Here is a 23,306-nt window from a genome sequence, read left to right on the forward strand (position 1 = left end):
GAAACCAGAAGCTGGGTTTTTTTTAACAACCTGTTAAAGAAAAAGACAGTACAGAATGAATATTATGTACAGGATTTGATGAAAAGTGTGTGCTGTTGAAATACTGTAGTATAGCCACGGGTGGGCCTGAGTGGACACAGGCCCAGTGGCATAGCTACAGGTGGGTCTGGATGGGCACAGCCCCACCCATTCTTGGCTCAGGCCCACCCAGCGGCGGAACCCCTCATCAACATCTCTCCTCCATGGCACCCTGACATCTGCCCTCCCGTCGCTGAACCCCGTCCTTCCACGGTGTACTTTACAAGCATCCCAGGCACCTGCAGTGATCCATTACTGTTGCCTGCGCCAGCCCTGCAAGCTTCCATCATCTGGGTCCTGCCCTTGCTGATGTAATTTCCTGTTTCCTGTCTGGTGGGATCTGGCCAATGGAAGCCTGCGGAGCCAGAACAGGCAGCAATAATGGATTACTGCAGGCGCCAGGGACACCTGAAAGGCACACCGGGGAGGGATGGGGTTCAGCGATGGGTGGGCAGATGGCGAGATGCTGCAGAGAAGGAGAGATAGATGTTGATGAGGTAGGTGAAAAAAACCCTATATTTTTTTTAGATCTCCAGGGGGGGAGGTGGGGAGTGTGGTATGGTGTGGAAGGGCCTGTCTAAGTTACCTTTGGGCCCATGCAAAATACTGGGTTTGGCTATGCTACTGCACAGGCCCACCCAGCAGCAGTGCATCACTCCTCTCTCTCCTCCACCGATGGTCCGGGATCTGACCCCTCTCTGAATCCTTCCCATTGTAACTCAGAGGCTCCCAGTGGCTGATTCTTCCTCGTGACCTGCACTGGGTCCTGAAGGCTTCCCTCTCAGGAAATGAAATCAGCAAGAGCGAGGATATGGCAGAGGAAAGCCCTGCCCTTTCCTTTTCCTCCCAATTCCCATGTGGAAAGGTTTCTACAGTACAGTGCTTTGTTTCTTTCTGACAACAAGAAAGTCAAAATGCTGTCAAAGCGAAAAAGGGTTTTTCAGTCATTAACAAAACAGACATTGTGGAGAAGTTCACTGGATGGTTTCAAAATTTAAACCACCACCACCAAAATAGGCAGATTGAAATTCATGGTGAAAACCATTCCGCAAATTTACCAGCAGTAATGACTTTCTTGTACAATTTAACGACATTACGTTTATAATGCAGACAAAAGAGGTCTGAATTGGAATTTACTTCCCACTAAATCTCTCATTAGTCTTAAGGAGCAAACAGCTCCTGCTTTCAAGTCATCCAAAGAACACGTCACACTGTTGGTGGGGGGAAACGCAACATTGTAGTTATTGCTAATTGGTAAATTTAAAAACCCTCATGCTTTCAAACATGTACGTAAGCTACCGCCGTTATACAGAAGCCAAAAAAAAAGCTTGGATGAATTGCGAAGTTTTCCTCCACTGGTACGACAATTGCTTCATACCAGAAGTGAAAAGATTTCAACTTTCGTACAGGAAAAGATGGAAATGTCATTTTATTGTTGGACAATGCGTCGTCACATCCTTCGGCTGAAAGCTTAGAGTGAGAGGAAGGTCGATTCAAAGTACTTTTACTGTCTCCATATGTGACATCTGTAATGCAGCCAATGGATCAAGGAGTTATCGTTTCCTTGAAATGACTTTACAGGACAGAATTGTAACAAAAAATTCTATTGGCTGATAATTGATGATGAATGTGACAAGATCCAATTTATACAACAGAGTAATCATCGAGGTGGAGGAACAACAAGGACCCTTAGGAAATACACACAGTCAGTGGGGAAGTAAGGTTGAAGGATGAATCTTCCAACAATGGACACTCATACACTAGTAGGTTCTCAAAAAAAAAAAAACTTTTGTTGGAAGCAACTAAGACCCGACCCCTGAGGCAGGCTTTTTAAAGCTGAAACATGGTCCTGTGTCAGGTCTTAGCTGTTTCCACTAAATGTCATCTTTGAGAACCCACTAGTGTAAAAATGTCCAGTGTTGGAAGATTCATCCTTTAACCCTACTTTCCCACTGACTATGATACAACTTTTAAAAGAACTGAATATAAAAGACTGTTCATACCTGGTTGCTGACTCTTGGAATTTAGTTAAAAACCAAACCCTAAAAAGTGCGTGGAACATTATTCTAAAAAATCAGAGTGGCGGAGTGGCCTAGTGGTTAGGGTGGTGGACTTTGGTCCTGGGGAACTGAGTTCGATTCCCACTTCAGGCACAGGCAGCTCCTTGTGACTCTGGCCAAGTCACTTAACCCTCCATGGCCCCAGGACAAATAAGTACCTGTATATACTATGTAAACCCCACAGAAAGGCAGCATATGAAGTCCCAGTTCCCTTTCCCTATTTGAAATTCTACATGGAATGTTGCTACTATTGAGATTCTGTTGCTACTATTTGAGATGCTACATGGAATGTTAATGTTGCTATTCCACTAGCAACATTCCATGTAGAAGCCTGCCCCTGCAGATCAGCAACGCGGCTGCGCAGGCTTCTGTTTCTGTGAGTCTGACGTCCTGCACGACTCACAGAAGCAGAAGCCTGCGCGGCCACATTGGTGATCTGCAAGGGCCTACTTCTACATGGAATGTTGCTAGTGGAATAGCCACATTCCATGTATATTAGCAACAGTGGAGGAGTGGCCTAGTGGTTAGGATGGTGGACTTTGGTCCTGGGGAACTGAGTTCAATTCCCACTTCAGGCACAGGCAGCTCCTTGTGACTCTGGGCAAGTCACTTAACCCTCCATTGCCCCATGTAAGCCGCATTGAGCCTGCCATGAGTGGGAAAGCGCAGGGTACAAATGTAACAAAAAAAAAAAAAGACACAGAAGGAGAAGATGATGTTCTTAAAATTTTTGCTAAGGATGTTCTACAGGTTCCTGGCTGCGATTGTGATGTAGAGAATGTCAGCGAATGGATATACAGTGACATTAATGATCCATGGCATCAGATCATAGCAGATTATGAAATTGTGGAATCAGTACAAGACAAGGAACACGAGGAATCAGAAACTGATGACGATCACCAGGTAAATGTAGAAGCCTTTGAATGTCTAAATATGGCTATGGCTTGGCTGGAAAAGCAGAAAGAAAACAGTGTGACCCAGTTCCTTTGTCTGAAGAGACTCCGTGATCCTGCAGCAGAGAAATGAAAATCAGCACTGAAGCAATTAAGAATTACTTCCTTTTTAAAATAGAAATACAATAGTGTATGTATGACAAATACAGTGCTGTATTGGTTTGGTATTTGGTATTTTTTCCCCCTTTATTGTTGAAAACGTGTGCTCTTTTCAAAAGGTAAGGCCAATCTTTTCTAAAAGGTTTGTCCAATCATCCGGATTTTCCTTTATCTGGACTGACCTCTGCCAAGGATAGTCGGCGTTCCACTGGATATGCATTTGAAACGGCAATGTATGTGCAGTTTCCTAATACTGCCCAAAGTACATCCCCTTAACTCAGCGAAACATTTGTATGCTGTGAAACTCTACACATCATAAGTACATAAGTACATAAGTAGTGCCATACTGGGAAAGACCAAAGGTCCATCTAGCCCAGCATCCTGTCACCGACAGTGGCCAATCCAGGTCAAGGGCACCTGGCACGCTCCCCAAACGTAAAAACATTCCAGACAAGTTATACCTAAAAATGCGGAATTTTTCCAAGTCCATTTAATAGCGGTCTATGGACTTGTCCTTTAGGAATCTATCTAACCCCTTTTTAAACTCCGTCAAGCTAACCGCCCGTACCACGTTCTCCGGCAACGAATTCCAGAGTCTAATTACACGTTGGGTGAAGAAAAATTTCTCCGATTCGTTTTAAATTTACCACACTGTAGCTTCAACTCATGCCCTCTAGTCCTAGTATTTTTGGATAGCGTGAACAGTCGCTTCACATCCACCCGATCCATTCCACTCATTATTTTATACACTTCTATCATATCTCCCCTCAGCCGTCTCTTCTCCAAGCTGAAAAGCCCTAGCCTTCTCAGCCTCTATTCATAGGAAAGTCGTCCCATCCCCACTATCATTTTCGTCGCCCTTCGCTGTACCTTTTCCAATTCTACTATATCTTTTTTGAGATACGGAGACCAGGCCAGAATTTAGGCATAGAGAATGTAGGCAAATATCTTCATCATTGGAATTTATTTGAAAACAGTTTTATTAAATGCTCTAGCAAAAAGGGGTATGCTTGCCACTGGATGGTAGTTTGCAGGCGATGTTATGTCTAGCCCAGATCTCTTCAGTAGTGGAGTGAGAACAATTTTGTCCATATCAGGAGGGAGAGAGCCAGTTTCTAACAGCTCATTGAGATCATGGAGTAACCAGTTTACTGCTTCCATAGGGATGGATTTGAGTAGGTGTTTTGGCATTGATCCAGGGAGCGGTTGGCTCGGGAGCATTTCAATAATATTGATCTTCCATCCTCAGCTGTTAGTGGTTGAAAAGATTCCCATTTTTGGTCAGTTTTGAGTCCTTGGGTTGTGGGATCTCCGGCGATTAAGGCTGAACTGTGGGTTGGGCTATTTTCCTCTGTTGGAGTAGCCTTAGATAGTTCAGACCTAATTTGGAGGATGCCTATTGAAGCAAGAGTTCAGTTCAAGCTTTGTACCCTAATTTTTAAATCACTTTATGGCAGTGCTCCTGAAATTCTTTCACTTAGTAAAAGATCATGCATCGTATACTACTAGATATTAGATGCTCCTTGGTTTTCCCACTGTGAGGAAGATCAAATCTTGTAAACTGTTATATACATAAGAACATATGTACTGGGTCAGACCAATGGTTCATCTAGCCCAGTATCCAGGTCACAAGTACCTGGCAGAAACACAAATAGTAGCACCATTCCATGGCAAACAACAACAAGAAAAACACCTCTACGGAAATCCAAGAATATCATAACAAGTAGAGATGACAACACAAGTAGCAGCTCCGGGAGAATTTTATAAGAAGATCCCACATGGGTGAAAATCCAGGAAAAACACCTTTATTGACACCAGTATAGATCTATCTATCTAGATATAGATAGATAGAAATAAATAAATAAATACAATTACATCATAAAAAAAGATTATAAAAACTAAAAAAAACATAACATAAGCTAAAAAAGGAGGGACAGAAATTCCACCTTCAAGAGTATTTCATGCCACAAAACACTGCAGTGGGATTTGAACCAACAACCTCTGGAAGTCTGTGCTGGCTTTTAGCTGCCTGCTTTAACCATTGGCTATTCCTCAAATCACCTTTAAGTGCGTCAAGTTGCTCTAGTTTAGAATTCTCATCCTTCTTCAATCAGCGTGTCCAAAAATGTTTTCTATTTAGGAAACAGTTTAAAACTTTTTTTTTTGTTTTATTTTATTTTTATTGCTTTACTTATATTACACAAGTAATAACTTGTTACATGCAACACAGGGAAATAATACAAATTCAATGTCTTCACATACATAGAAAAAAATAAGAAAAAAACTTTTTGACTTCATTTTTGTTTCGTATTTAACCCTTCCTTAGACCACAAGCTTGGGAAGTGACCAAAACATTTAAGGAAATCAAAGTGGAATATAATAAACAAGGAAAGGCCCAGCCCGCCCTACGTTAAATCATACAGCCTATTTAACAGTTGTTAATTCCCCTGATACCCTCTTCAGGTCTATAAAAGCCCCAAGCTGATCTGGTAGAAAAAAAAAACATATTTGATTCCCAACTATGCATTTACAAGGGTAAGCTAAAAAGAAAGTAGCCCCCAACAATTTTGTTTCATCTCTCATATCTAAGAAACTTTTCCGTTTGTCTTGAGTAGATGTAGTGACATCTGGGAATATCCTTAATTTTTGACCACAAAATTTTTGGTTAACATTCTTAAAGTATAACTTCAAAATGACATTAAAGTCTTGTTCAAATATGAACGATACCAATAATGTGGCCCTTTTTGTTACTTCTGATAATGAGTCCTCCAAAATCAAGGAAATATTTCTTAAATCATCCAATTTCTCCTCTTCCTGGACCTGTTCCATTTCTTCATAAGAACCTACTTGTCTCTTCTTTTCCAGAAGAAAGAATATCTTATTTATAGGAGGAATATTTTGAGCTGAAATTTTCAGATTTTCAATAAGGTATTGTTTTTAATTAGTTCTAGAAACATAGAAACATGACGGCAGATAAAGACCATATGACCCATCCAGTCTACCCATCCTCTGTAACCCCCAATTCTACCTGTTCCTAAGTGATCCCACATGCTTATCTCATGCCTTTTTAAATTCTGGAACAGTCCTCGACTCCACCACCTCCACCGGGAGGCCATTCCACGCCTCCACCACCCTTTCTGTGAAATAATACTTCCTTAGGTTACTCCTAAGCCTATTCCCTCTTAACTTTGTCATATGCCCGGTGCCCGGCCTAAAGGAAGAATTCCAACAGGCCTTGGGAAGTTCAATATCCTCATATTTAGACATCTGTTATAATTTTCAATTTGTTCTATTTTTTGACGTATAAGCGAATTATCTTTTATAACTGCTGAAACATTGTCCTTAATGGTCACAACATGAGTTTGATATTTTAGTACCTGATCATTGAAGTTCTGCTTTGATTTATCCATCGATTTGGAAAGCTGCTCCACCATTGAAACTAGTGTTGTTGTTGTTTCCTGAGTTCATTTTGTAACAGAAAAGTTCAGTTTCTCAATTTCCTGCTAGAGGGCATCAAGGGTTACCACCAAGGTAGGGTTCAATACACCCTTCTTATCCAAGGTCTCTGCTTCCACTGCCGGCCGCCCTGATGAGCAGCCGCTACCACAGGACCCAATTCCAGCGCCTTCCGCATTCTTTGGACCCGTCATCTCCACTCACGACTCGGCAGGACATGGTGGTATCTCGGCTTCAGAGGGGGGGGGATAATGTTGTTTCATGATCCAGGGGTGCCGAGGTTCCTCCCTCGGCACACACAGCGGAACTTCCCCCGGTTATAGTCCGTGGGCACCGGAGTGCGAAGCTGTCGAGGGTTTGCTGCTTCAGGGAAGACGCAAGGGCTGAAAGCGGTAAGGACCTTACAATCCCCTTTTAGTATGAGGCATGGCGGCAGCGGTAATCAATTCAATTCAAAAATCTTCAGCAAGCCCTCCTAAACAGCCGCACTCCTCTCAGCGTGTCGGCGCCATCTTGGTCACGCCCCCATCTTAAAACTTTATTTTTTATTTAGGAAGTATATTAGATTAGATTCTGTAAATAATGCTCAAATTTGGATGCTGAAAAAATATATAAGCGCTAAGGACTAGATTCTATATATGGCACCTGGAAAATCTGTGCAAAATAAATTTCCACCTAAGCATATTCTATAAGCACCACCTACATGTAGGCACGGTATATAAAATATGCCTAATTGAAATCCCATCGCCTAGAACTATGCACATCCATTTACACCAAGGAAAACATGGCATAAATATCGGTATGTAGATTTAGACGCAGAGGGCCATATTCTATAAAAGTGCATGTAAATTTTGGAATTCCCATGAAACGCTCATTTCCCCACCCATAGCCACACCCCTTTTTGGCTCTGCACATTAGAATTTAGGTGCTGTGCGTTACAGAATAAGCTTAGCGAGTTGTGGACGTAAATTTAAAGTATTGCCAATTAATGCTCATTATTGCTTATTAAGGGCTGTTAAAAATGCTGATTGGCTTGTTCTCTTTGCTCCGTCAACTTTTTGCAGAAATCTTCAACCTTTATGGATGATCGATTCTGTATCATCCCACAAGAAGATGCAAATCTATCAAGCAGCACAGTCTTCAAATGATGGATGTTTGTGGTGATCTAGAAGAAGGCAGGCAGCTACGAAAAGATTCCTTCTTGAGCCTCAAGTCTTCTATTATAGCTTCAATCTGAATTTTAGATTTCTTGACTGGATTTTCCAAATCCGCGCTAAAGGCAAGTTACATTCAGGCAAAGTAAGTATTTCTATAAGCCACATTTCACTGGAAGGATTAGGTTATACTGCTTCTAACAGCCAGGAAGATTATAATAACAGGTATTTTCATTTTTAACTTTATCTTGCAGATGAAAATAAATAAGTCTTGCATTACCCTTGCACGATTTCGCGCTGAAGCTCTGACTTCTTCGCTCGAACTCTCTGAAGAGGTCCCCCAAACGTATTCATAGTCAAGATGGAAATGGGAAGGCTTTTGCCTTGGCTGATTTATGGTGCCCTCTTTCGTCTCAGATGGGAGCTGAGCCTGTGCAGGAAGACAGCAGAAGGTCAATGTTGGTTTCACGATGGCTTCATAGTGTTCTACTCCACAGAAGAAGCAGTTTATGGTTTGCCTAAGCACAAAGACATTTGGCAATGGTCTCAATGCCATTTCTGTTAGCATCATGCTACCAGGAACAGCAGGCACCTAGCTTCAACCACCATCTAGCAATGACATGATTTCATTTGCCGCAGTTCTTGTGTCCCTTCTTGATGATCTGCACAGAAACCGTGACAGGGGATCTGCCTTGATACTAGTGTTGCTGGATTTCTCAGCAGCCTTCAACGTTGTGGATTATAGTACCATGCTTACTAGACTGGCAAAAACAGGTATCAGTGGCATAGTATTTACATGGTTCAAATCCTATTTGTCACATAGTTCTGTACAGCAACAGCACATCATTACCATAAGCACTGAACTGTGGGGTGCCACATGGATCCATACTGTGTCCCATTTTATTCAATATCTACCTCAAGACTCTGGGTGAGCTGCTTAGGTCAATGGACACAAAATTCTACATTTATGCTGATGATGTGCAAATACTTATACCCACTGAAACAGATCTACCCACAGCACTGAGTAAACTGACTGCCTGCAACTCAGGAATGGGCAAACAACAACAAACTTTGTCTGAACCCAAGCAAAACAGAGATTCTTTGGGTACCTAACACAAATGGACAAATACCTGACTTCAAAATACTTTTGGGAAGTATGAACTCCCCTTAAAATCACAGGTCAAGAATCTTGGGATACTGCTAGACTCATCACTCACTCTGAGCCCGCAAATTCAAATAACCTTTAAAAATTGGCTCTTTCACCTGAAGTAGCTATAAAATCTCTCTCCATATAGTGATAAGTCTGACCACAGTGGTCCACGCCATGATAACATCACAACTAGACTACTGTACTGTCCTGTATAGTGGTCAAACCAAAAAGAGTTTGCATCATGTCTAACTAATTCAGAATGCTGCAGCACGACTGATAGAAGGCTGCAAGCAGTGTGACCACATCACACCCTTCTTGCAAAAATTACACTGGCTACTAGTACATTACAGGGCTAAATTTAAAACAGGGCAAGAGTACTTAAAGAATAAGTTAAGCCTTTACATGCCTTTGAGACCTCTAAGGTCTTCTCAAGGAGCATCACTACCTGTATCCTCATCAGGGCTTTTTTTGAGGGGGTACTTGGAGGTACTGAGTACCGGCACCTTTTCCACTGTCTGCTAAAATTGACCCATGGACCCCAGGTTTTAATGAAAGAGCTCAGGCCCTACATGCCAATTCTGCGGCTGGTTGCAGAAGGCCTGGCTATTGTGGAGTGGGTCCTTCAGTGATCACCCCACCCCTGAAGGGTGACCTAGCATTTGAGTACCGGCACCTTTTTTGCTAGAAAACACGCACTGATCCTCATCAAAAGAAATTGTACAATGCGATACCCACCAGTGAGCCTTCTCAGGAGTAGCCCCGATGCTCTGGAATTTATTCCCAGAGGGGCTATGTCTAACTTGAGGCTACCTCTACTTCAGGAAGCAAGTGAAAACCTGGCTCTTCCCCCAAGCCTATATATGGTGCCTAGAAAATCCGCACGGAAAAAATTTCCGTCTAAGCACATTCTATAACATTTCTGTGCAGTTTATAGAATATGCTTATTGCCCATCCATGCGACTACATTTCGTTGCGAGCAATTACACCAAGTAAAACTGGGGTGTAAATACCAGTGCCTAAGTTAGGCATGGAGCAGGTATATTCTATAACCTTGCGCGTTAATTTTTGGAACACCCATGACTCACCCATTCCAAACCCCCTTTTTGAGAATGCACATTAGAATTTACGCAGACCATGTTATAGAATGCGCTTAGCTAGTTCTATGCATAAGTTCTAATTAGTGCTTATAATTGCTTGTTAACATCCAATTAACAGCGCTGATTGGCTTGTTAACCAATTCGGTTATGCCCATTGTTATGGAATGCACTTTGAGTTTTGCGCGGAGATCTAGGCGCGCTATATAGAATAAGGGAAAGGGTGATTAACTATACATCACTCTGCACTACACACACTGTAAATTAGATCAGTTCCTTTATATCTTGTTTAACTGTACAAAGAACTTGCCTTGAGTTTAGCCACCCATCTATTTATCCCAACTGACTCTGCACCACCCATCTTGTCCCCATCTATATATTTGCATTTGGTCCCTCAGCTATATGGTAAGCTGTATTGTAAAAAAAGCATTAGCATCATATCTATGTTATTTGAATATTCTAATCGTGCTTATTAGATGTTTCATTAGTATTATGCTGACATCATATTATATCTGTTATTTGAATTTCAGTGCTGTTAAATGTGTATATTTTTGATACTGTTTCATGGTAGTCCTATTATTAGGTTTCAATTTGCTGTTTTCAAGTTTACCTCATTTATTGCGTTTATGTTTATATTTGATCATTTTTACAATTGCTATGCTGTTAACAACATTGTAAGTTTTATGTTAAACTACCTGCTGTACACCCTCTTGGGTGAATCTCTTCATAAATCCCAATAAATAAATAAATAAAAGTTGATGAAGCCATTGTTACAGACATATATGCTTTTTGACTGCCATGATAGTTCTCCTTTGCAGTGGCGTTCCTAGCCTGCATGACACCCGGGGCGGATCGCCGATGCGCCCCCCTCGGGTGCAGCACGGGCCCCCCCCCCGGCAAAATGACACCCCCCCCTGGGTGCACGCCACTGGGGGGGGGGGTGCCGCGGCGCGCACCTGTCAGCTGAGTTCGCTAACTTCGCTGCAGCTCCCTCTGCCCCGGCCGGAACAGGAAGTAACCTGTTCCGGGCCAGAGGGAGCTGCAGCGAACGAGAGAAGTTAGCAAAGTTAGCGAACTCAGCTGACAGGCGCGTGCCGCAGCACCCCCCAGCGGCGTGCACCCGGGGCGGACCGCCCCCACCGCCCCCCCTTGGTACGCCACTGCTCCTTTGGGAGGATTCCTAAAGGGAAAACCTTCGGCGGTCCATTCTTTGGAGCTGAAGCATTTTCCTAATGCACTTGTTGCCATAGTGGTATATTTAGACTTCAGACACACATACTTGGACTCATTTTGCCATAGGAGAGAGAATAGAAGAAAGGATACGTTGATGATAATGACTTTTAATAGATGAAACACGCTGGGGAAAGCCACTGCTTATCATTGGGATTCAATAGCATGGAATCTTGCCACTTTTTGGGACTCTGCCAGGGCTACTGGGACTGGCTACTGTTGGGCTAGACGGACTCTTGGTCTGACCCAGTACGGCAACGCTTACTTCTTAAGTTCTTATGCTCTTCCATATGGACTACCTGATCAATGTCAGCTCAGCATACTTTGAGCAGCAAATTCATCCATCTTCTATATCTCACTAATTGCATGTTTTGAGAAAATGCAAGCGCCATTTTGCATAGGGCATCTTGGTTGGCAATGGACCATCCAGGCAGTGGCGTACCAAGGGGGGGGGGTGGTGGGGGCGGTCCGCCCCGGGTGCACGCCGCTGGGGGGGTGCCACGGCGCGCGCCTGCTGCGAGAGTTCGCTAACTTCTCTCGGTCGCTGCAGCTCCCTCTGCCCCAGAACAGGTTACTTCCTGTTCCGGGGCAGAGGGAGCTGCAGCAAACAAGCAAAGTTAGTAAACTCACAGCAGGCGCGCGCTGCGGCACCCCCCCCCAGCGGCATGCACCCGGGGGGGGCTCTTTCGCGGGGGGGTCCGCGCTGCATCGGGGGGGGGGGGGGTGCTGCACCGCCCCGGGTGTCCGCCCCCCTAGGAACGCCACTGCATCCAGGTAAGGATGTTCACAATTTCCTGCTTATTGTACAAAAGACACACTGAATACAGTGCTCTTTGTAAAAAAAAAAAAAAAAAAAAAAAAAGAGATCAAAAATAATAAATGAATGAATGAATGAATGAATGAATGAATGAATGAATGAATGAATATACAGGGTGGGGCAAAAAAAGTAGCCCACTTATTTAGTCATCATATTTACGTATTACTATTAAATATCTCAAGTTATGTTGGTGATACTGACATTTTAGCATTACCACCTAGTGATTTTTTGCGCATTAACAATGTTCGAGCTAAAACTCAGTAAAATAACATTATTCAAATGATACAATTAACAATGTGTCAGAATTTTACAGTCACTTTGAAAGCTCAAAGTGTCCACCCTCAGCTTTAACATTGGCCTTCAGCTGCTTTGGGAAGTTCTTAACAGCCTTGTCGATCGATCGGTCCTTCTGCAGGCTGTCCCAGATCATCTATAGCACTTCCTTGAGTTGGGCAATTGCTTGTGACTTTGGGTGTCACTGTGAGGGGCATAATCAAAAGGGGCACCCAAGTTTTCCTGAGGGCATCCTCACAGGACGTCCCTGTGAAGGGGTGGGGAAACCCATATTATCGAAACAAGATGGACAGCCATCTTTTGTTTCGATAATACGGTCAGGGACGTCCAAATCTCAACATTTAGGTTGACCTTAGAGATGGTTGTCACTGATTTTCGGTGATAATGGAAACCGAGGATGTCCAACTCAGAAACGACCAAATCCAAGGCATTTGGTCATGGGAGGAGCCAGCATTCATAGTGCACTGGTCCCCCTCACATGCCAGGACACCAACCGGGCACCCTAGGGGCACTGCAATGGTCTTCAGAAAAAACTCCCAGGTGCACAGCTCCCTTACCTTGTGAGCTGAGCCCCCCAACCCCTTCCCCAAAACTGTACACCACTACCATAGCCCTTAGGGATGAAGGGGAGCACCTAGATGTGGGTACAGTCGGTTTGTGGTGGGTTTTGGAGGGCTCACATTTACCACCATAAGTTTAACAGGTAAGGGGGGATGGGCCTGGGTCCGCCTGCCCGAGGTGCACTGCAGTACCCACTAAAACTGCTCCAGGGACCTGCATACTGCTGTCATGGAGCTGGGTATGATATTTGGGCTGGCATAGAGGCTGGAAAAAATATTTAAAAAATTTTTTTTAGGGTGGGAGAGGGTTAGTGACCACTGGGGGAGTAGGGGGACGTCATCCCCAATTCCATCCGGTGGTCATCTGGTCATTTAGGGCACATTTTTGAGGCTTGGTCATTAAAAAAAAGGACCAAGTAAAGTTGGCCAAGTGTTCGTTAGGGACGCCCTTCTTTTTTCCATTATCGGCCGAGGACGCCCATGTGTTAAGCACGCCCCAGCCCCGCCTTCGCTATGTTTCTGACATGTCCCTGTGAAATTTGGTCGTCCCCGCGACGGAAAGCAGTTGAGGATACCCAAAATCGGCTTTCAATTATGCTGATTTGGGTGACCCTGTGCGAAGGATGCCCATCTCCCGATTTGTGTCAAAAGATGGGTGTCCTTCTCTTTCCAAAATAAGCCTGTGTGTATTACTGTCACTGTGACTTCATTAACAATAAGCTGGTACCCCAGCTTTTTTTTCAAAAAATGGTAGTTTTACAGTGCAAACATTTACGAACGCACAAAAATCGCTGGGGGGGTCACAATAAAAAGTCTGTAACTTTATCATGTTTAAAGATAATCCCATTCTACTCTAAACGTGAATGTAGATAGTAACAACAAATAAAGTTGTAAAATTTCAAGCTGAAATTCCAAGTGGTTGCTGAAGAACAGCAAAAAACGCTACGGGGTTACTTGTTTTTTGCCTCACCCTGTACGTATGTATACATTTGTATTTCCATTTATTCATATTTATACCCCAAATTATCTGAACATGTTTTCAGGTCAATGTGGCTTACAGTACAACAGTGAAGATACAAAGATCAATGTTATTACATGGAAAGCATTATAGTTAACAGTATTGTTACATGGAACATACATAGTAGATTATGGCAGAAAAAGACCTGCACGGTCCATCCAGTCTGCCCAACAAGATAAACTCATATGTGCTACTTCTTGTCTATACCTTACCTTGATTTGTACCTGTCCTTTTCAGGGCACAGACCGTATAAGTCTGCCCAGCACAATCCCTGCCTCCCAACCAGCCCCCCCTCCCACCACCGGCTCTGCCACCCAATCTCGGCTAAGCTTCTGAGGATCCATTCCCTCGGAACAGGATTCCTTTATGTTTATCACACGCATGTTTGAATTCCGTTACCGTTTTCATTTCCACCACCTCCCGCGGGAGGGCATTCCAAGCATCCACCACTCTCTCTGTGAAAAAATACTTCCTGACATTTTTCTTGAGTCTGCCCCCCTTCAATCTCATTTCATGTCCTCTAGTTCTACCGCCTTCCCATCTCCGGAAAAGGTTCGTTTTGGATTAATACCTTTCAGATATTTTAACATCTGTATCATATCACCCCTGTTTCTCCTTTTCTCCAGAGTATACATGTTCAGGTCAGCAAGTCTCTTCTCATACGTCTTGTAACGCAAATCCCATACCATTCTCGTAGCTTCTCTTTGCACCGCACAATGTTGGGCTACATAACTCGTGGTCACAGAATGTTATAGGGGTAATCATTTGGTTAAATGTTACATGTTTGGTTACATGTGTATTTCCCTTTACGTGTGTAAATGTTTACCTATGTGTGCAACGGAAGCAGCTGTTCTGTAAAAAATGACACATTTACAAAAAGAGCAGCATCACTAGGTAGCTTCTTCATGCAAGTACCGGCACTTACACATGTAAAGTCTACTTTTCACCACCTATATGTATAAATGCAGTGATTATTCCTAGAAGATCTGTATTCCAGACATTTATACCTATTGCAGCAGCCAGACAGGGAGTCCAGAGAAATCAACACAATTGCCCCCTCAGTCATAGCAGCAGAGTAACATAGGGGCCCTTTTAAGAAGCGGCGGTAAGCCCAAAACGAGCTTACTGCTCGCTAAGAAGGAAGTACCGCCAGGCTACCGCAGCAGCCCGGTGATAGGTCAGGACGGGACAGTATACTACTGACATGGTATCCTCTCCTGACCTGAGAGGAAGGAAGAGTTGGTCTCTGAAAGCTAGTCAAAAATGCATTACAATTAGTCCGATATAAAGGAATCACCATATTTTCCATTTTGTGTTTTATTTGTATTTTTTAATCTTTTAAAACACAGCTGCCATATTACTTTATCCTAAATTTTAAAAATAATTATTTTTTTCCACCTTTGTTGTTTGGCAATTTTTTATAATTGTGTTGGCCCTAGTCTCCGATTTCTGCTTTTCTTCGTTTTCTCTTAACTCTCTTGCCAGGGTTTCCTGTCCATTTGTCATTTTTCTCTCTCCTCCTTTTTCTTTCAGTTTTCTTTAATGGAAATTATTTTCTGCCTTTTTGTCTATTCTTACTATCCAGCCTTTAATTTCCCTTTTTTTTTTTTTTACTTTGTCTACCTACAGCATTTCATCTTTCTCTCACTATAGTTCTCCCCTATGCCCCTTCCTCTTATTCTCCAGTCTTTCATTAACTCTATCCTCTCCCCCCTCTTCCCTCTAAGCTGAGCGGGAGTCTGCCAACTGCACTGCCTGCCAGTGGATGATGGTGCTTCAACACTGTATTTTCAAATCACTAGGAACTGGCAGGTTCTCTGGAGTCCTGCAGAGCTTCAATAGTGAGAGCAGGGGCGTATCTGTAATGGGGCCACGGGGGCCAGGGCCCCCGTAGATTTGGCCCTGGACCCCCCTACGATGGCCCTTGCAACCCCCCCTCCCACTGCCAACCTGCCGTCGCCTACCTTTGCTGGTGGGGGACCCCAACCCCCGCCAGCCGAAGCAGTCTTCCTTCGCTGTTTGATTCTTCTTTCTGAGTCTGACTCTGACGTCCTGCACGTACACAACGTACAGGACGTCAGAGTCAGACTCAGAAAGAAGAAACAATGAAGGAAGATGGCTTCGGCTGGCGGGGGTTGGGATCCCCCGCCAGCAAAGGTAGGCGACAGCGGGCGGAGGGTCGGCGGTGGTCAAGACGGTCATGGGGCGGGCCAAGGAGGGGCGGCGCCGGGGGGGGGGGGTGGCAGCGGCGGGGGGGGGGGGGGCTAAAATATGCCCCCTCACCTCGGCTCTGGACCCCCCCTACCGGCAAAGTCCAGATACGCCCCTGAGTGAGAGACAGACAAGCTATGCAGAACTCCAGAGAACCTGCCAGTTCCACACCATCATCCACTGGCAGGCAGTGCAGTTGGCAGACTCCCGCTCAGCTTGGAAGGAACAATGGAAAGCGTGCGCTCTCTTTCCGAAATAATGCGCCCTCTTTCCACACAGTGTGTATGATTATCAGAAACTGACAAAATGGCTAGAAAAATCTCAACAAAACAAAAATTCTTATAAATGACATGAGAAATGACACAACCCCCCCCCCCCCCCCCCCCCCCAGATTCTATAAATGGTGCTTTACATTGGGTGCGCAAATTCGGGCACATGCCCGATTTGCGCATAATTTAATTGAATAACGAGCCAATTAGTGCCGATAATTGGGCTCTAGCAATCAGTGCTAAGTCATTAATTACAATCTACGCGTGTAAATTTACATGCGGATCAGAAAAGGGCGAACGGCCATGGGTGGATCAGGGGCATTCCTGCAATTTATACATGTTATTATTTCTATGTTTGTGCAGCGCTGCGTACGCCTTGTAGCGCTATAGAAATGCTAAATAGTAGTAGTAGTTATTATAGAATAAGGGGGATCCACACTAAATTTAAAGATGAGGATTTACAGCAGGTTCAGTTGGTGTATATGGTCGTGTCTAAAAGTAGTCACGGATCCCGTCTCCAAGCGCTATTCTATAAATGGAACTCAATTCGGAGCGCCATTTATAGAATAGCGATTACTGCTAAATTTTTTTTGGGCACCAATTTTCCAGCGCCATGTGCAGAATTTAGCACCAAATGATCATTTTCTGGCTGTTCATCCCTAAAAAATTGCGCATGCAAATTCCCACACGGTGCGTAAAATTCTGCTTCTATTAGTAAGTCTGTCTCATCATCTTAAAGAGGCCCTATGGTGAAAATATGGGTTGTGCAAACATGAATAAAGGAGTTACCAGCCCAGTTCAAGTTTAAAAGAAAGCATAGATTATTACAAAACTGGCTAGGAGAATCTGTCATATTTTCCCCCCACTTGCTTCAACATGCATACCTGGCAGAATCCCCCAGGTCAGCTTTGGGTTTCCCGAAGATCTGTCGCTAACATTTTTTTTTCTGCTTTTATAAAGTTTCATCGAACTGATCTGACAAACCTGGAGATTCTTTAATTTGATAGCTGAATCTGGTGGCAACCCTTCTTTAAAGGAGCTCTACACATCGCTAGTGGAAAAAAGGTAAAAGGGTGGAATTCAGGTGTACAGAGCTGCGTTTATTTTCACAATTCACTTACATTCACAGCAGACGGCCCTGGAGTCCCTCCATCTTTCTCAGGTTCTGGGCCGGGAGCCACAGTAACGACAACACAACAGTCCAGACAATGATCATCAGTGTAGAAGGGTTCTTCTCCCACCAGTTCTGGAACATTCACTCCTGTCATAAATGTTGCATTTTTATTCTATCAGAGAGAGAGAGAAAGAAAGAGAGAATGAGGCTTGATCTATGAGCTGATAACCGTCTTCAATTTGTTCAAAATTCAGCTGTACAACTTATATTCCGCCAGTGTCGCTATGCTCATATTAGCTCTCTCCTCAAGTCACTTCACTGGCTCCCTATCCAGTTCTGCATATAGTTCAAACTCCTCTTATTGACTGCTAAAAGCCCACCTTTTTGATGCTGCTTTTAACTCCTAACCCTTAGTCACTTGTTCAGTACCCATATTTTATCATTCCCACCTTAGTAATTCCCTTATCTCTTATTTGTCCTGTTTGTCTGGCCTAATTAGATTGTAAGCTCTGTCGAGCAGGGACTGGTCTCTTTATGTTCAGTGTACAGCGCTGCATATATCTAGTAGCACTATAGAAATGATAAGTAGTAGTAGTATCTTCCATGCCTAGGAAATGTAGGCCGTTAAAACCCCCCAGTAAGTTTCTCTGTATAACAGTACTATGTTTTTCTCCTTGTTATTTTTTTGTGGCTGGGCTCCATGGGAGAATCTACATTTAACTTAAAAAATTAGAACATAGGTGCTTAGTTTTCTCTCCCACCCAAGCATGCTCTTTAAATGCCTTTAAATTTAAAACGAATCGGAGAAAATTTTTCTTCACCCAACGTGTAATTAGACTCTGGAATTCATTGCCGGAGAACGTGGTACGGGCGGTTAGCTTGACGGAGTTTAAAAAGGGGTTAGATAGATTCCTAAAGGACAAGTCCATAGACCGCTATTAAATGGACTGGAAAAATTCCTCATTTTTAGGTATAACTTGTCTGGAATGTTTTTACGTTTGGGGAGCGTGCCAGGTGCCCTTGACCTGGATTGGCCACTGTCGGTGACAGGATGCTGGGCTAGATGGACCTTTGGTCTTTCCCAGTATGGCACTACTTATGTACTTATGTACTTATGTACTTGAAAAGCAGCTAAATAACTAAATATAGCCATGTTGTGCAACACTCATAGGTCTCAGTGTTCATCCTAAAATCCAATTTCCAAGGCCCAAAACTGCCTTCCATCACAATTAGGACTCTTCTCTGTCCTCAAGCTGACTCATTCAGGTGATCCTTCTTTTGGACTTCACTTTCTCATTTAACCGTCAATTTCTCATCTTATTATCCTAGGTCAATCACTCTTTTATTCAATTTAATTTGTTTTTCTTCTTCTTCTTTGAATACTGTTAAATATGTAACCCGGGTCTCACCCGTGTGCTAGCTCTGGCCCTGGGTAACACAAAACGTATCACTTTCAAAATCTGCACCCTGGTCCACAAAATTATCTACGGCGAAGCCCCGGGATATATGACCGACCTTATAGACCTGCCAACCAGAAACACAATCGAACCATCACGAACATACTTAAATCTTTACTACCCTAGCTCCAAAGGACTCAAGTACAAATCAATTTACGGATCCAGCTTCTCCTATATAAGCATGCAACTGTGGAATGCACTGCCGAAAGCCATAAAAGCAACGTACAACCACCTTAACTTCTGGAAATCAGTAAAGACCAACCTGTTCGAAAAGGCATACCCTACTGACCCAACTTAAGTGCCTGAACCCAGCAACACAACAAATCAAAAGCCCGTAAAGAACACTATATAACTCTTCTTCTCTACAATTTCCTAATGTGTCTAACACATGAACCTCTTTCAACAATAACATCACTTTGTATTTGTTTCATCACCGGAGGTGGCTAACGCCTCACGGTACTATGTAAGCCACATTGAGCCTGCAAATAGGTGGGAAAATGTGGGGTACAAATGTAACAAATAAATAAATAAAACAAACTTCTCAGTCTCCACTCACATTTGGGCCACTCTCATCACACATATAAGTTTGTTTGCCTTCAGTCGAGCTAAGGGCAAGTCAATGGTCCGGAAATGCAATTTGGAGGTTTGGGAGCAGCGGCGTAGCCAGACACCCAATTCTGGGTGGGCCTGTGCCCAAGATGGGTGGGCAGGACTTTGCCCTGTCCCACAAGTGATTTGGTCACTCCCTCTCTTGCCTGCATGCCATTTGGTCTCTCAAACATCCTCCCTCCCTCACATGCAGCAACTAATACACACTGCTCATGTTGGACCCACAGCCTTCCCTCTGACGCAACTTCCTGTTTCTGCATAGGTGGGAATACATCAGAGGGAAGGCTGTGGGGCTGGTGCGAATAGTACGTATATCAGTCGCTGCAGACGAAGATCTGCTATTTACAAGGTATGCAGGAGGGACAGTTGTTGGGAGTTTTCGGCTGGTGGGGCTTGGGGATCCCTGCCAGCCACATTATAGGTGTGCTGCTACTGGGTGGGCCTGAGCCCAAAGTGGGTGGGCCTGGGCCCATCCAGGCCCACCCTTGGCTACGCCACTGTTTGGGAGGCCAGATTCTCACTTCAGGTTCCACTCAGCTCTTCGGTCCAGGAACTACACAGCATTCCAAGAGTCTTGAAACAAACAACTTTTATTATAACCATTGCAACGGGCAGACTTTATAACTTTCTTCTCAGCTCAGTCACTTAGCAACTCCAATACAACTTGATCCCAGAATTCTGTTATTCCCAAAAGGGAATACCTTTGCCGCTGTCCTCCTCAGGTGTATTTATAGAGGCTATTTACACATATACAATTCCCCCTGTCCATGCCTATCCTGTCAGCCAGGATAGGCAAAATTCACGGGGCGTGTCGGAGGTGTAGCAAAGGCAGGACTTGGGTGTGCTTAAGAGATGGGCATCTTCGGCCAATAATGGAAAAAAGAAGGGCGTCCCTGACGAGCATTTGGTTGACTTTACTTGGTTCATTTTCCCCAAAAAGGTGCCCAAACTGACCAGAAGACCACCGTAGGGAATCGGGGATGACCTCCCCTTACTCCTCCAATTGTCACCAACCCCCTCCCACCCTAAAAAAAAAAATATATTTTTTGCCAGTCTCTATGCCAGCCTCAAATGTCATACCCAGCTCCATTACAGCAGTATGCAGGTCCCTGGAGCAGTTTTAGTGGGTGCAGTGCACTTCCGGCAGGCGACCCAGACCCATCCCCCCCTACCTGTTACACTTGTGCTGGTAAATGTGAGCCCTTCAAAACCCACCCGAAACCCACTGTACCCACATGTAGGTGCCCCCCTTAGGGCTATGGTAGTGGTGTACAGTTGTGGGGAGTGGGTTTTGGGGGGGGGTGTTGGGGAGCTCAGCACACAAGGTAAGGGAGCTATGCACCTGGGAGCAATTTGTGAAGTGCACTGCAGTGCCCCCTAGGGTGCCCGGTTGGTGTCCTGGCATGTGAGGGGGACCAGTGAACTACGAATGCTGGCTCCTTCCACAACCAAATGCCTTGGATTTGGTCGTTTTTGAGCTGGGCGTCCTCGGTTTCCATTATCGCCGAAAACTGGGGATGAACATTTCTAAGGTCGACCATCTCAACATTTAGGTCAACCATCTCTAAGGTCGACCTAAATGTTGAGATTTGGGCGTCCCCGACCATATTATCGAAACGAAAGATGGATGCCCATCTTGTTTCGATAATAGCGGTTTCCCTACCCCTTCTCCGGGACGTCCTTAGAGATGGTCGTCCCCGTTCGATTATGCCCCTCCACGTATCCCCAGCTTCAAAAGAATAGATTACTTGCTCAAAGAGAGGTGATACTTTGCATCATATTGCTATGGAGATGGTCAGGGCCACTTCATTAAATATTTCTGCAGAAAAACTGAGCAGGGCTAGAAAGACAAAACGATCAACGGTATGTTTATGTAATTTGGCTCTAGGAAAAAGTGCAGATCCTGGTACGTTAGTCTAGCATCATATCTGGGGTAAGGGAAGCATTTTTGTACAATTATGCTGTGGAAGTGGCTGCAGATATTTCACTATTTGCCTTCCCTTGACCTTGAACTATTTTGCACAGTAAATTTACTGATACTTATTGTACCTTTACTACTGTGTTCTTTCTGCAGCTCTGAAACTCAGTGTACCTGCCTACTGCAGTTTGATCTCCTCTGTGCCTGCCTACTTGCAGCTATGAATCTCAGTTTACCTGTTTACTACAGTTTGATCTCCTATGTACCTGCCTACTGCAACTTTGAATCTCAATATGCCAATAGAGTAGCCAGGAATTTTCGACAGGGGGTGCATCTGTATTTTTCTCCAATCTCCCTCCCACTGCATCTCTCCTTTCCCTTCCCGGCCCCACAAAGATCTGGCAATTCCTTCCTTCCCCCCACTCCTCTCCGCCAACATATCTTAGAATCACTCATAGGCTGCCTGTGGCCTGCATCGGGGATTTCTCTCTGAACTGTCCCACCCTTCAGAAAACAGGAACTTTTGTCAGAAGGGGTGGGATGGTTCAGAAAGAAAGCTCCTTGCAGGCCTCAGGCAACCTGAGTGCTGCTGCTTCTGCCTGAGCAAAGACTAGAAGTGATTTTAAGGCATGGGGGGAGTGGGTTGAGGGAGGGAACTGGTTGGGCCAGGAAAGGAAAGGAGAGATGCGGCAGGAGAGAGAAGGGAGGGACTGACATGGGGTGCGTAAATTGACCTTGATTGGATATGCCACTGCAATATACCTATCTAATGTAGTTTGATCTCTGGTTGCATGCCGGAGGCGCTGCATACCGAAGGGGTCATGCCGATGCAGTCACGCCGACAAAGGAGCATGACTAATGAGCTCTTTAGGGCGTGCCTTTGGGTGAACTGTGGGCAGATTGTAGAAGAGTATCAACTAGACTGGAAAGTATTATATCCTTATGGGCATTTTGATTTTGTTTGAACATGTGTAAAATTTCAGTAATTCAAGGGATGGATAGGTATGGCCCACTGAATCCTAGGGGGAGGAGACAATGGGATAACAGGGATAGGTGTTTAACACTGATACCACTGCAAGATGAAAAAGTTTTAGTTTCATCTGAGCGGTTGCGTGTGGGAATGATTAATTTAAGATCGTTGAAAAATAAAACAGATTTAGTCAAAGAGTTAATTTGTCATCATAGTCTAGATGTTTTAGGTTGTATTCTTCTGATATAGTTTTGGCTAACTTGTCCTGCAGGTTTTAAATGGGCAAGGGGATGTAGGGATGGAAGGAGGGTTTGTTTTTTCACTATACCGAGCAGAGCTTGGATTGGTAAAGCTTTTTAATAAGGATTGCGATGGTGCCGATGTTTTATTAATGAAAGGGAGAAATTTTTCATTTTGTTTAGTGCATTGTCCACCACGATATTGTAGTGGGGACTGTTCCTCACTAATAGCTCTTTTAGTTTCCCTCCCTGTAGAGTGGTCTAGCCTGGTGGTGTTGGGAGATTTTAATGTCCCAGTGATTCCGGAGATGGATTTATCAAATGAATTGAGCGATGCTCTTGTGCCATTATCTTTAGAGCAAGTTGTAGATCAAGTAACGCATCAAGCAGGTCATATGTTAGATTTATTGTTTTTGCCACCATCTCAGTGGGTTGGTGGAGTTTAGACTTCTGTTATTTCAGTTCCATGGTCTGATCGTTCTTTAGTTTTGTTCACATTGCCATTAGAGAAATTGAGTCAGACTTCTAGTTCTTATGTTAAGTTTATCAAACCATG

At 44.1% G+C, this 23,306-nt stretch overlaps 1 protein-coding gene across 2 annotated transcripts in view; it reads right to left on the reverse strand.

The window, feature by feature from the left end:
* Positions 1–23,306, reverse strand: part of LOC115465546 — a 71,740-nt gene that overhangs the window by 23,348 nt on the left and 25,086 nt on the right. Inside the window, exons 4-5 of one of the 2 annotated variants that reach the window (XM_030196086.1) lie at positions 17,565–17,729; positions 8,081–8,230 (exon numbers count right to left, since the gene is read on the reverse strand). In XM_030196086.1, the coding sequence (XP_030051946.1) occupies positions 8,081–8,230; positions 17,565–17,729 (315 nt within the window). The remainder of the gene's footprint in view (positions 1–8,080; positions 8,231–17,564; positions 17,730–23,306) is intronic. The other variant, XM_030196095.1, reaches the window with a different exon arrangement.

Source organism: Microcaecilia unicolor, chromosome 1 (genome assembly GCF_901765095.1).
Source record: "Microcaecilia unicolor chromosome 1, aMicUni1.1, whole genome shotgun sequence".
Classification (NCBI taxonomy): Eukaryota; Metazoa; Chordata; class Amphibia; order Gymnophiona; family Siphonopidae; genus Microcaecilia; species Microcaecilia unicolor.